Source organism: Eucalyptus grandis, chromosome 5 (assembly GCF_016545825.1).
Source record: "Eucalyptus grandis isolate ANBG69807.140 chromosome 5, ASM1654582v1, whole genome shotgun sequence".
NCBI lineage: Eukaryota > Viridiplantae > Streptophyta > Magnoliopsida > Myrtales > Myrtaceae > Eucalyptus > Eucalyptus grandis.
Genome location: NC_052616.1, coordinates 18,907,747 through 18,918,095, shown reverse-complemented (window position 1 = coordinate 18,918,095; position 10,349 = coordinate 18,907,747). Strand labels below are relative to the sequence as shown.

The window sequence follows — 10,349 nt, the reverse complement described above, 5'->3', positions numbered from 1 at the left end:
ATGAATAGGTAAATTTTTTATACTCGAGAAGAAGTAAAAAGAAGTTGCTTTTTGTTCTTGGAAATAATTCTTAGAATGAAGTCTAATTTTTCCTTTTTTTTCTTTCCTTTTCTTCTTTGGCTGGTCATCGGCTAAACGAGGGCCAGTGACCTCGTTGGAGTGTCATTGGGCCCGGCGATGTCAAGCCATGGGGAGGCTTGGCGTCACCAGTCGGCATGAGGTTGGGCCTCACTAGGTTAGGGTGAGGCCGATGTTGTGTCACTTGGTAGAGCCTCCCAGGCAAGGCTCGTCTAAATTTGAGGTCGAGGCTCATGGTGGTCAGGAGAGCTTCTGGCGAGCTTGTCGGACCTGCACAAGGAAGAAGAAGAAAATGAAAAAGAAAAAAAGAGATAAAAGAGAAAAATAATAAAAGTATTAAAAAATTAAAAGAAACAAAAAGTTTTGAGAGTTTTACCAAATATATTTTTATTTTGAGAATAAAAGTTTTGGATACTTATTGAATATCTTCAAATGTTTAGGAATGGAATTAAGAAAAATCATTTCTGGGCAAATGTGCTCTTAGTTTCTGGCTCATGTTTACTAGTACAGACAGCATATAAAAGAAAGAAGAACAATTTCAAAACAATGCATCAACTTGTACCCCTCAGGAGAAAAGGGAAGATCGTCCGTATGCCCGACCATGCCAATTCTTCCTCTACGAGTGCATTCACCTAGTCGCCCGTTCTAGCCTCTTCCTATTGACCACAGTTAATCCAACATGGTAGTTGAAAATTTCTTTTTTCTTCTGAATTGATCTGATGAACTTGGTTTCAATTTCGAAATTGACTTGGAAAACTAAGCGTCGACCTCTACCAAAAAAAAAAAAAAAAAAAAAAAAAAAACTTTAAAAAAAAAAAACTAAGCGTCAACATGGAGAAAAAGAAACTCGATTCAAGAACTCAAGCTCTTTCGATTTCCGGGGTCTCATTTTTTGTTCTCTTTGATTTAGATGACTAAAGACGTTGATTTCCAGTTGTGAGAGACTGCGATGTTTGACCTTACCAGCACGCCTGTTGTGTAGCTACGACGTCGGGGGGACCGAGGAAATCAAATAATAGCGGCTACAAATACGCTGGTCTTTCAGGTAACGACTAATGATTCCTTACGTACCAATACTTCTCTTAAGTACAATGTACGCTGCATTTACTGTCAAAATCTTATATCTAAATTAGTTCATTTACTCACTAATTTGCTTAAAATTCGGCAGTTGGGCACTTGTAATAATCCGAAACCAATGTCTTGAATTATAAGCAAATTACAGCAAAAACTCAGAAAGAGTTCTTTCCCGACTAACCTCCAATGTAGCAAAACAGCGGATTCATCTGGAGATGATGCTCGGTGAAATTGCAGAACACCTGAAGGCATAGTAAAACAAAAAAATCTGTTAGTTCATGCGTCATCGTTGAAAACAAATTTTCTTAATATAGACCGCTTTGTTAAAAGTCGATTCATATGCTTCTTTACGTTAACGATCGATGGACTTATTTTTCACGTGTGTCATGCTATTCCATCTCCGTGAAGTACTTCTGCCGGGCGGAAACAACAGCCACCACAACATTTAGGCGCAGAAAAGGTTCGTACGGGTCGGCACTTGATTTTTATGCTTCCATGTCAGGGGAGGGATTGCGCAAATAATTGTGTCAATATCCCTCGAGCTCACTGATGCGAGATCTTGGTATCTTTGGTGGACCAATTTGCTCTCATGTGGAAATTGTCACATAAGTACAACGTTATTTGCAGCACCCGAATCACATAGACCTGCAGCGTATCCGAGCCGTGAGCCCCATGAAATTCAACGCTCGCACGTGCCGAGCTAACCGCATCGGGCGCGCCCCGTAACTTCCATATGTTGGTACTATCGACAGCCCGATCGATCCGGCGGTTTACTCGCCTGCATTTCGCTTTTCAAACTGGTCCAATCTACTACTAACGATATCTACCGTGTACTCCTTCACACATCTAGTCTCTTTGTGCCGAAGAAGTTGCCCATTTCTAACCCCATTCAACATTGCAGAGTTCGCAAATCCGACCGGCTCGCGAGATCATTCCGGCATGTCCGAATAGGCGAGCCCGCCGACTCCGGGACGAGAAAACCCATCTTTTGCGCTCGGGATACGCCTAGACATTTCTAAAATTCTTATATTCAATTGGGTGACATTTAAGGTGGGGAACCTGGACACAAGCTCATTCAATACTACTGTCCCTAGGAACCGGCCAGAAAGAAAACTACAAAAAAAAAAGGGGGAAATGGGCAGTGAATCTCTCCGTACGGAAGGGGAGGAAATGGGAAGGGAAGTTTCATTTTTCCATCTGAGATTTGAGAGGAGTGTGTTGGGGCTGGATCTGGAAGTGAGTCAACTCAGTGCGCACGTGTAACTGGTCTGGTCACTCGCTCTCTCATTTCCGACGACACAAATGTCGAGACCATAGTCGTACCTCCATAATTGCCGTCTCCATATCTCCATTTCTATTTCCATTCATTTTGATCATTTTTTTTTTATAAATTTATTTCTCTCTCACCATCTCTTTTTCCTTTTTATAATTTTTTTTTCCTGATTCGCTGCAAGTTTATTTTGTTTATGTCATTTAATGTGGGTCCATACTCTTCTTCCAAGCGCCATACGAACTGTCGGCGGCGATTTTTAATTTTCGGAAAAAAATCGTCCAATAAAATCTTTCCCGAGATTTGTATGGGTTAATTCATATATGAAAACAAACACTTGTCAGATCCATTTTTCAATGTGATCAGATAGTTTCTATTTACGTCAAAAAAATTTGCTGGACGATTTACCACTGTCAAGAAGATCTAGATTATTGCTCATCAAGTGAATTTATAATGTAAAATTGTCCTTTACGAAAGTCATGGAAAATCCCACGAGTTTCATATGAGGATTTGAAAATTACGGATTGTGAAATTCGACTTTCCGGACCACTTCAACTATGACAAATCGTAATGACCAATCATTGTTATGGCAAAAATGAGTGGACCAAGCTAATTAAATAGGAGAAAGGGGTTATTATTTGAGCTTGTTCAGATTTCTCGGTCTCATTTACATTCCACTCTTCTAAATGTACATGAATAGATTTGCGATCTTATTTAAAGGCCGTCTAAACTCTGAAAATCAAATACAACCCAAATAATCAATGGAGTCCTTACTAATCACTCTTACCCACATTTCAAAAACTACAGATACAAGAAATCGGTTTTGAATGAACGGCACGCTCTCTATATTGATTCAAGAACCACTCAATGCTCAACCCAAGATAAGAAAATGAAAGAAGAGTCAAAGCTCAAGTCGGCCTTAGACACTGAAGAAGAGGAGGACAATCTGCCCTCAATGAACTACTCTTCCTGCCATATAAAATCATATCATGTCCCATATCAGACTGTCGGTGAGCTGTCAAGGTCTCCCAACGTGTGAAACCCTTCCTAAGTGGCAAATCTAAATTAGGTCAAATCCAATGAAATCAAAGCAGCTTAGAGCCCGATGCATTATACAATTCGCTTAGCTGAGCTGTAGTGTCTGTACACCGTACTTTCAATGCACAATCTTTAATATTATCTTTGCTTCCACCCACCTTCCAAAAGATGGAAAGAGAAAAAAACCCTATTTTTCTTCTGATGATTCATTGTCGTTTCCTTTCCCTCTATTCCATTCACTCTCTTTAGTCTTTAGTACCTACTCATTGGGGTCCCTATATAAAACCCCCTCCCCCTCAAAACCTTCCCAATCATCTCAACTCAACATCAACACCACCGAGAATTTTCAAATTTACTCCCCCAAACCAAGCCCAAGAGCCTCCCCACAAACGCTCCTCCAATTCGAAATTCTCCCTGGGCAATACGTTTCGAGAAATGGGTTCGTCTTCTCTTGCGACGATCTCGCCAAGGACGCTCCGGTCTGACCTCTACTCGTTCACCTACCGGCAGGACTCGAAGACCCCGCTCGTCGTCTCGGTCCTCGCCTCGCTCATCGAGCGAACCATGTCCCGGAACGAGAGGATCGCGCGGAGCTGCTCGTGGGCGCTGTCGAAGGACGTGAAGACGCGCGTCTTCGACTGCCACGAGTCGCCGGACATGACGATACAGAGCTACCTCGAGAGGATTTTTCGGTACACGAAGGCCGGCCCGTCGGTCTACGTGGTGGCGTACGTGTACATAGACCGGTTCTGCCAGGCCAACCCGGGGTTCAGGATCAATGCCAGGAATGTCCATAGGCTCCTCATCACGACCATCATGGTGGCTTCCAAATATGTGGAGGACATGTGAGTTTTCTACCTTCTTTCTCCTTTTCCCTCCTCCAATCTTTTTTCTCCATGGTTGAATTCGAGTGAAACTGGGGTTTTGTATTGGCATTTCCAAGAAACTTGGTCCCGAAAAGCCAAATAAAAAAAATGCCATTCTTGAACTTTCTATTCCATTTCTGAAAATCATTTCGAATTATGACAAAAGGTTATGGTGACTTAAATGTCATGCGATGCGTTACCGACAGTACCATCATTTTCACTTCCACCCTCGAAACAAAATTCCAAAAAACATTAATTTCAAACGACCCTTTCAAACACAGCCATTAAATTCTCCAAAAATCTGATGATCTAAGGCACCGAATGTCTAATTCTCGATTCCCTTTTTCTTGGAACAGGAATTACAGAAACTCCTACTTCGCGCGAGTCGGGGGACTGGGGACGGAGGAAATCAACAGGTTGGAGCTGGAGTTTCTGTTCCTGATGGGGTTCAAGCTGCACGTGAACCTGAGCGTGTTCGAGAGCTACATCTGTCACCTGGAGAGAGAGGTGAGCATCGGAGGCGGCTACCAGATCGAGAGAGCTCTCCGGTGTGCGGAGGAGATCAAGTTCTCGAGGCAGAGGGCGGGGGATCCGAGGCTCAATCATCATCACGTCGCCCGAATCATGCTGTAGAAAACCCTTGATCATGGTCGACAGAAAATTCGAGAAAAAATCGAAAGAAGGAAAAAAAAATATGGCAAGGGAAAATGAGTGTACAGATGTGGTGATTGATGTACAGGTGGTTTTATCTTTCTTGGGGGGTTGAGTACGGCCATTGTCCTGTGATGTTACTCTCTCTCCCTCTCTTTTTGTAATGAATATATGGAGAAATTCAATTTTTTTACTAAGGTAAAAGGGATAATTTATCGTTTGCGAATTAACAGAAAATTGCTTTATCCAGCGGTTTGCATTGAAGTCTTGAAGATGTGCGATTTTGATTTATATTATGTTGTTTTACCTCTTAAGTTGCAATGTTTTTACACGATTAAATGACTTCTATATACATTGACTAGTTGATATTTTTTTAAGTATCTGGCGTTAGCTTATTTCAAGGCTATCTAGGTCCCCTCCCGTGCCCCTATTTTGGAAATTTTGATTAGCTGCCCCGAAGTTCAAATTATGTTCACAGGTGAAATTTGCAAATAAAGAAATCGGCGAGGGAATCTAATGAGTGGATGTGAGAGTTTAAAACTAGGTCGTTTGGAGTTAAACAATGTTGTCTAAATTGTACAATTTAGATAAATAAGAAGAATCTCACTCCGCGTGCAAATAGTAAATGAGGCTCTCAAAAGCAATTGGCTTTACAGCTCGTTGGAATTTAGTACATGCCGCAATCTTCCTTACTACTTGAGAATGCTTTCTCCTCCTTTTTTAACCCTTTATTTTTGGTAGGAGTAGAAGCACGATATGCTCTTTTTCTTAATTCTGTGGCACGATCGTAGAGTGCCTCTGCCATTTGGAGGCTTGTGAAACATCATGCAACGGCAGTAAGCCAGGAGTAAGTACAGAGCTTTGGCTTGTACAAACGGTCCAGATCTAGAACAGTTCACCCATAATTTATGGAGTTTGAACAAGTGTGGCCTTCCGTTCTGAAAAGTTCAATTGAGGTTACCATCTACCTTGGACACTTTTAAACAACTAAATACATGCACGCACGAAAAGACCTTTTGCCAAGAATAATAGGATATTATTATGGAGGCACGCTCTGTTCTTTTGCATAATCATTTGTGAATTACATATAGAGAGAAAGAAATGGTTTTTTTCAAAAGGAATTGAGCAATCGGCTAATTTAGTGGATTTGTAAAGGATAATAATTAAACATGTGTAAGTTGAATGGTAGCTCTATGAAAGACAGACCAGTGATGATTTTTTATTAGACTCTGTTTATTTCTTAGAAAATCAATTGTTTGAAAAATATTTCACTAAAAATAATTGTTTGTATTATTTGAAAAATTTAGTCAATGAGAATCATTCTCATCATCAATAATAATTTATATTTGAATATTTTTATGAACAATGAAAATACTTTTCTTTAATTCATTTTTGTAAACGACATAAGTCATTTTTATGAAAATATTTTTCAAATTATTTATTTTTGTGAAATAAATAGAGCTTTAATGGGAGAATAAATTAAAAATAACAGAAAAATGAGATAAGAGCCAGTTCTAATTTAAATACATTGATATGCAAATCAAACAAGGGACAAGATTCATTCATAAAAGTGTGACGGTTCCCGCTTTTAACTCAAGGATATTCAGGTGTCCCTCTTGTATAATGATTGAAGTCTACACCCTAGGTTGAGATGGCCGAATAATTCCCTGATCGAGGTGGAACTTGATATGACTCGACTTATTGTAGTTTTTGTTACTTTTTTCTCGAGATATGTCTTTAACTTGAACCTTATCTTAATACATGGGCCGGAAATTTACGCTCGCAGCAATATGATAAAAGGTGCGGAAATGTTGACATTTTATATATGTACCGATTCTCTAAACTCAGTTTATAGATACTTATATAGATAATTTAGATATGCGTGAGATTTTGTAAGATCATTAGTAATTTTTCTAAAAAACTTAACTTGTAAAATGAAGCAATTATTTAATATATAAATATTCTAACACTTTTCCTCAAGCATAGAATAATTTAGGTCAGTGTATAAATTTGTAATTCCATCCAAATTGTGGAAATTCACAAATAAGTTCCATATACTATCAATGGCCATCTTTAATAGATGATACATTGAACTTTTGTGTAATTTTGCTCATCTTAAGATTGTAATTGTATTCATGGGCAACACTTGATAAGAGTTTAGTCAGGTGCTCAAAAAACTTTAAATACCACAATCAATATTCCGAAAATAAAAGAAAAATCACGTGCAACTTAATTATCAAAGTGCTCATAATGGGGAAAACGTGCGTAATTCAACCGAAATCAAAGTGAAAAGAGAGAATGAGGAAGGGACACTCGTCAAAGTGTGCGAAGCACAGAGATGCAAAATGAGACCATCTCCATTGACCATCTTATGAACTTACGAAAAATAGAATTTTAAATTCTAATTTGTCGACAGAATTAATTTGAAGAAAAATCATCAAAGAGCTTTCTCAGATCTGGATGATCTCGTGTTGCCAAAAGAAGACAAAACGAAAGAACGTGGAAAGTGGCGACAAGACAAGCACCTAACACAAATAAAAGGACAATTTTCACCTATTTTAGTAAGGTTCGTATATGAATTATGTTCCCAATTAATCAGAATGATTAGATCATAGAGAGTTTAATAATATGCTAATTATCTTGTTATGTTTTTTTCATCGTGATTCTCGCGAGACAAGTACCTAACACTCTGCACAAACCTATGACCACATATGTCCCATATGCATCATCATCCAGCCAAAGAATTGTTTAAAAAATGAGCAGACAACTTTTCAATTTGGTACCATTGTACCTTGCCATTGTCTATCGGGTCACCTTTTTCAAGGCCATTTTATTTTCTATTTTGGGCCAAATCGCAATTATAAGAAACACACATTCACGAGCGCACTAAGGCTGTTCAACACCTTCCCCTTTTTAGCTGACTTTTTCCTTTCCTCTTTAACTAGCAAACAAAAAAATGACTCCAATAAAGGAATAACTGTCATTTTTTAGAAGAACAATTAATATAATCATTATTTTTATTTTTCCGCATAAGTATGGTAGGCTTACTTCCTATACCATCTATTAAAGAGATGTCATCATTGGCTTATATCATTGTAAATTAGTAACTATTATAATGTTTGCTTACCAAAAACATTCTTGACGTTCACTCGTGTGCTTTCTAACTATTACTAGGATATCAAATAAACTAGTTTCTTGAGATTCGCAGGGTCTATGTAATTGAAAAAGTACAAAAAAATAAAAGTCGAGATCTAAAAATATTGATTGAACTATAAAATAATTAGGATTGTTGCGTTTCAAGAAGTGTGAGGTTTTGGTTTTAACTAGTTGATGTCGCCACTTGGGATCTACACGACAAGGGGATAATCCCGTGTGAATTCCACAGTGCTGCTAGTTCCAATGGCCTGTCTTCTACATTTATGGGAATTAGTATATGCTGCAATCTTCCTTGCTACTCGAGAATGCTTTTTTTTCCTCCCATTTTTTTAACCCTTTATTTTTGGTGGGAGTAGAAGCACATATTCTCCATTTCTTAATTCTACCTGCACGGTCGTGAAGTGCCCCCGCCATTCGTAGGCTAGTGAAAGATCATACAAGGGCAGCAAGAGAGAGTAGGTTCAGGATTTGGCTCGTACAAACGGTTCAGATCCAGTATGATTCACGCGTAATTTATGGAGTGTGAGCAAGTATGGCCTTCCATTACTACATAGGTTCACGCATGTAAAGGCCTATTGTCTATTAAATAGCACTGACATTGATATGCGACAGATGATATGATACGACACAACACGCTGATACGTCATTTCTTAGAAAGCGAGAAAATTTCAACACGTTGGGATACTTTAATAAATATTTTTTTATATATATAATAAATTATTATTTTTATGATTATTTCAATCAAATTAATTTGATTTAAATTCAAAAATAAATAAATAAATAAATAAATAAATAAATAAATAAATAAATAAATAATCCTAGAATGAATTTACACTAAAAATATTAATCTACCATTTATTAATAGCCCTTCATTGTTTTAATTTGAAAAATTCAACTCAATTTTAATAAATATAAAACTTGGAGAGAAAAAAAACAAGTAATTCATATTTGATTTGCGTGTCAAATGTGTCAAAAAAGAAAAGAAAAAAATTGGGGATAAATTGTGTATCACAGAAAGTGAGAGTTAGAAGAGAAAAAAAGAAAATATTAGATTTTTCTTATTTCCTAATTTATTATTATTTTCTTTCACATATATACATTTTAACTCTTCATTTATTGAAATTTTTTAAAATTGACCTCGCATGTCGAAATTGTATGTCGAAAACTCGTATGTCAAAATTCCATATCGAGTGTCGAAAAGTATCAGGGAAGTTGATTAAGTGTTGGATTTTTCAATGCCTATTGACCGAGTGTCGGAGAGTGTGAGAGAGTGTTAGACACGTGTCGAAGTGTCCGATACGACACAAAGACTGTCGGAGAGTGTCGATACTTCCTAATTTGTCTATAGTAATAAGATATTAGTGTTGAGGCATACATTGCTCATATGTGTGATCGTCTGTGAATTACGTATGGGGAGAAAAATAATATTTTTCGGAAGGAATTCAACAATAAGTTAATTGAATGGATCTGTAAAGGATAACTATTAAACACGTTTGAGTTTTTTTTTTTGGTCATAAACATGTGTGAGTTGAGCAGTGACTCAATGAAAGATATTTAATGGGAGAATAATTTCGGAATTAGTAGAAAATATGAATAAAAAGCTGATTCTAACTTAGATACATCAATACGCAAATCACACACATGGACAAGATTTACAATCAGATGAGAGCAGTTTTAAGGTCGGAGCCGGTTTCTCAATTTTTGAAACTTAAAACTTACTTTGCATACTCTATGATCTATAACTTATCTTGTCAATCAGTTTCAGGATTTACACGGGAACCTATCAATTTTTTTTCCATGTTCTTTTTGTTTTTTTTTTTTGGATTTCATTTTTAGTTAAGCAAAATGAAAGTGAATGTTATAACAAAAAGTTCCCATTTATCAACAGCAACAATTCATGAAACACTTTTACATTATCTTGTTAATGAGTCATAATATCCTCCCTTCTTCCGTGATAGTTTTTCGTCATCGCTGGGCGTATGCAATAGCTTCTGGTGGGTGCAATCTCTCCTCCTTACAAGAACAATATTAAAAGCTCACCCTTCACTTTAAACCACAAGTGCACGGAGACAAATACAAGATCACAGAAAAACCATAATCGTGCTGGTAACAGTAGCAGCAGTTTGCGCATTATTATATTTTAACGAATGCGAGATGAAAGAGAAGAGAACCGTAATCTGTAGAAGGGTTTGAAGCATCCGACAAGGCCAAAGTGG

The 10,349-nt window shown here is 37.6% G+C and overlaps 1 protein-coding gene across 1 annotated transcript; it reads left to right on the top strand.

Moving 5' to 3' along the window:
• Window positions 1–3,760: 3,760 nt before the first annotated feature.
• Window positions 3,761–5,169, top strand: LOC104444453 (cyclin-U2-2). Its single transcript, XM_010058128.3, has 2 exons — window positions 3,761–4,305; window positions 4,683–5,169. The coding sequence occupies exons 1-2, from the start codon at window positions 3,896–3,898 to the stop codon at window positions 4,957–4,959; spliced, it is 687 nt and encodes a 228-aa protein (XP_010056430.2). The 5' UTR covers window positions 3,761–3,895; the 3' UTR covers window positions 4,960–5,169.
• The last annotated feature ends 5,180 nt before the right edge of the window (window positions 5,170–10,349 follow it).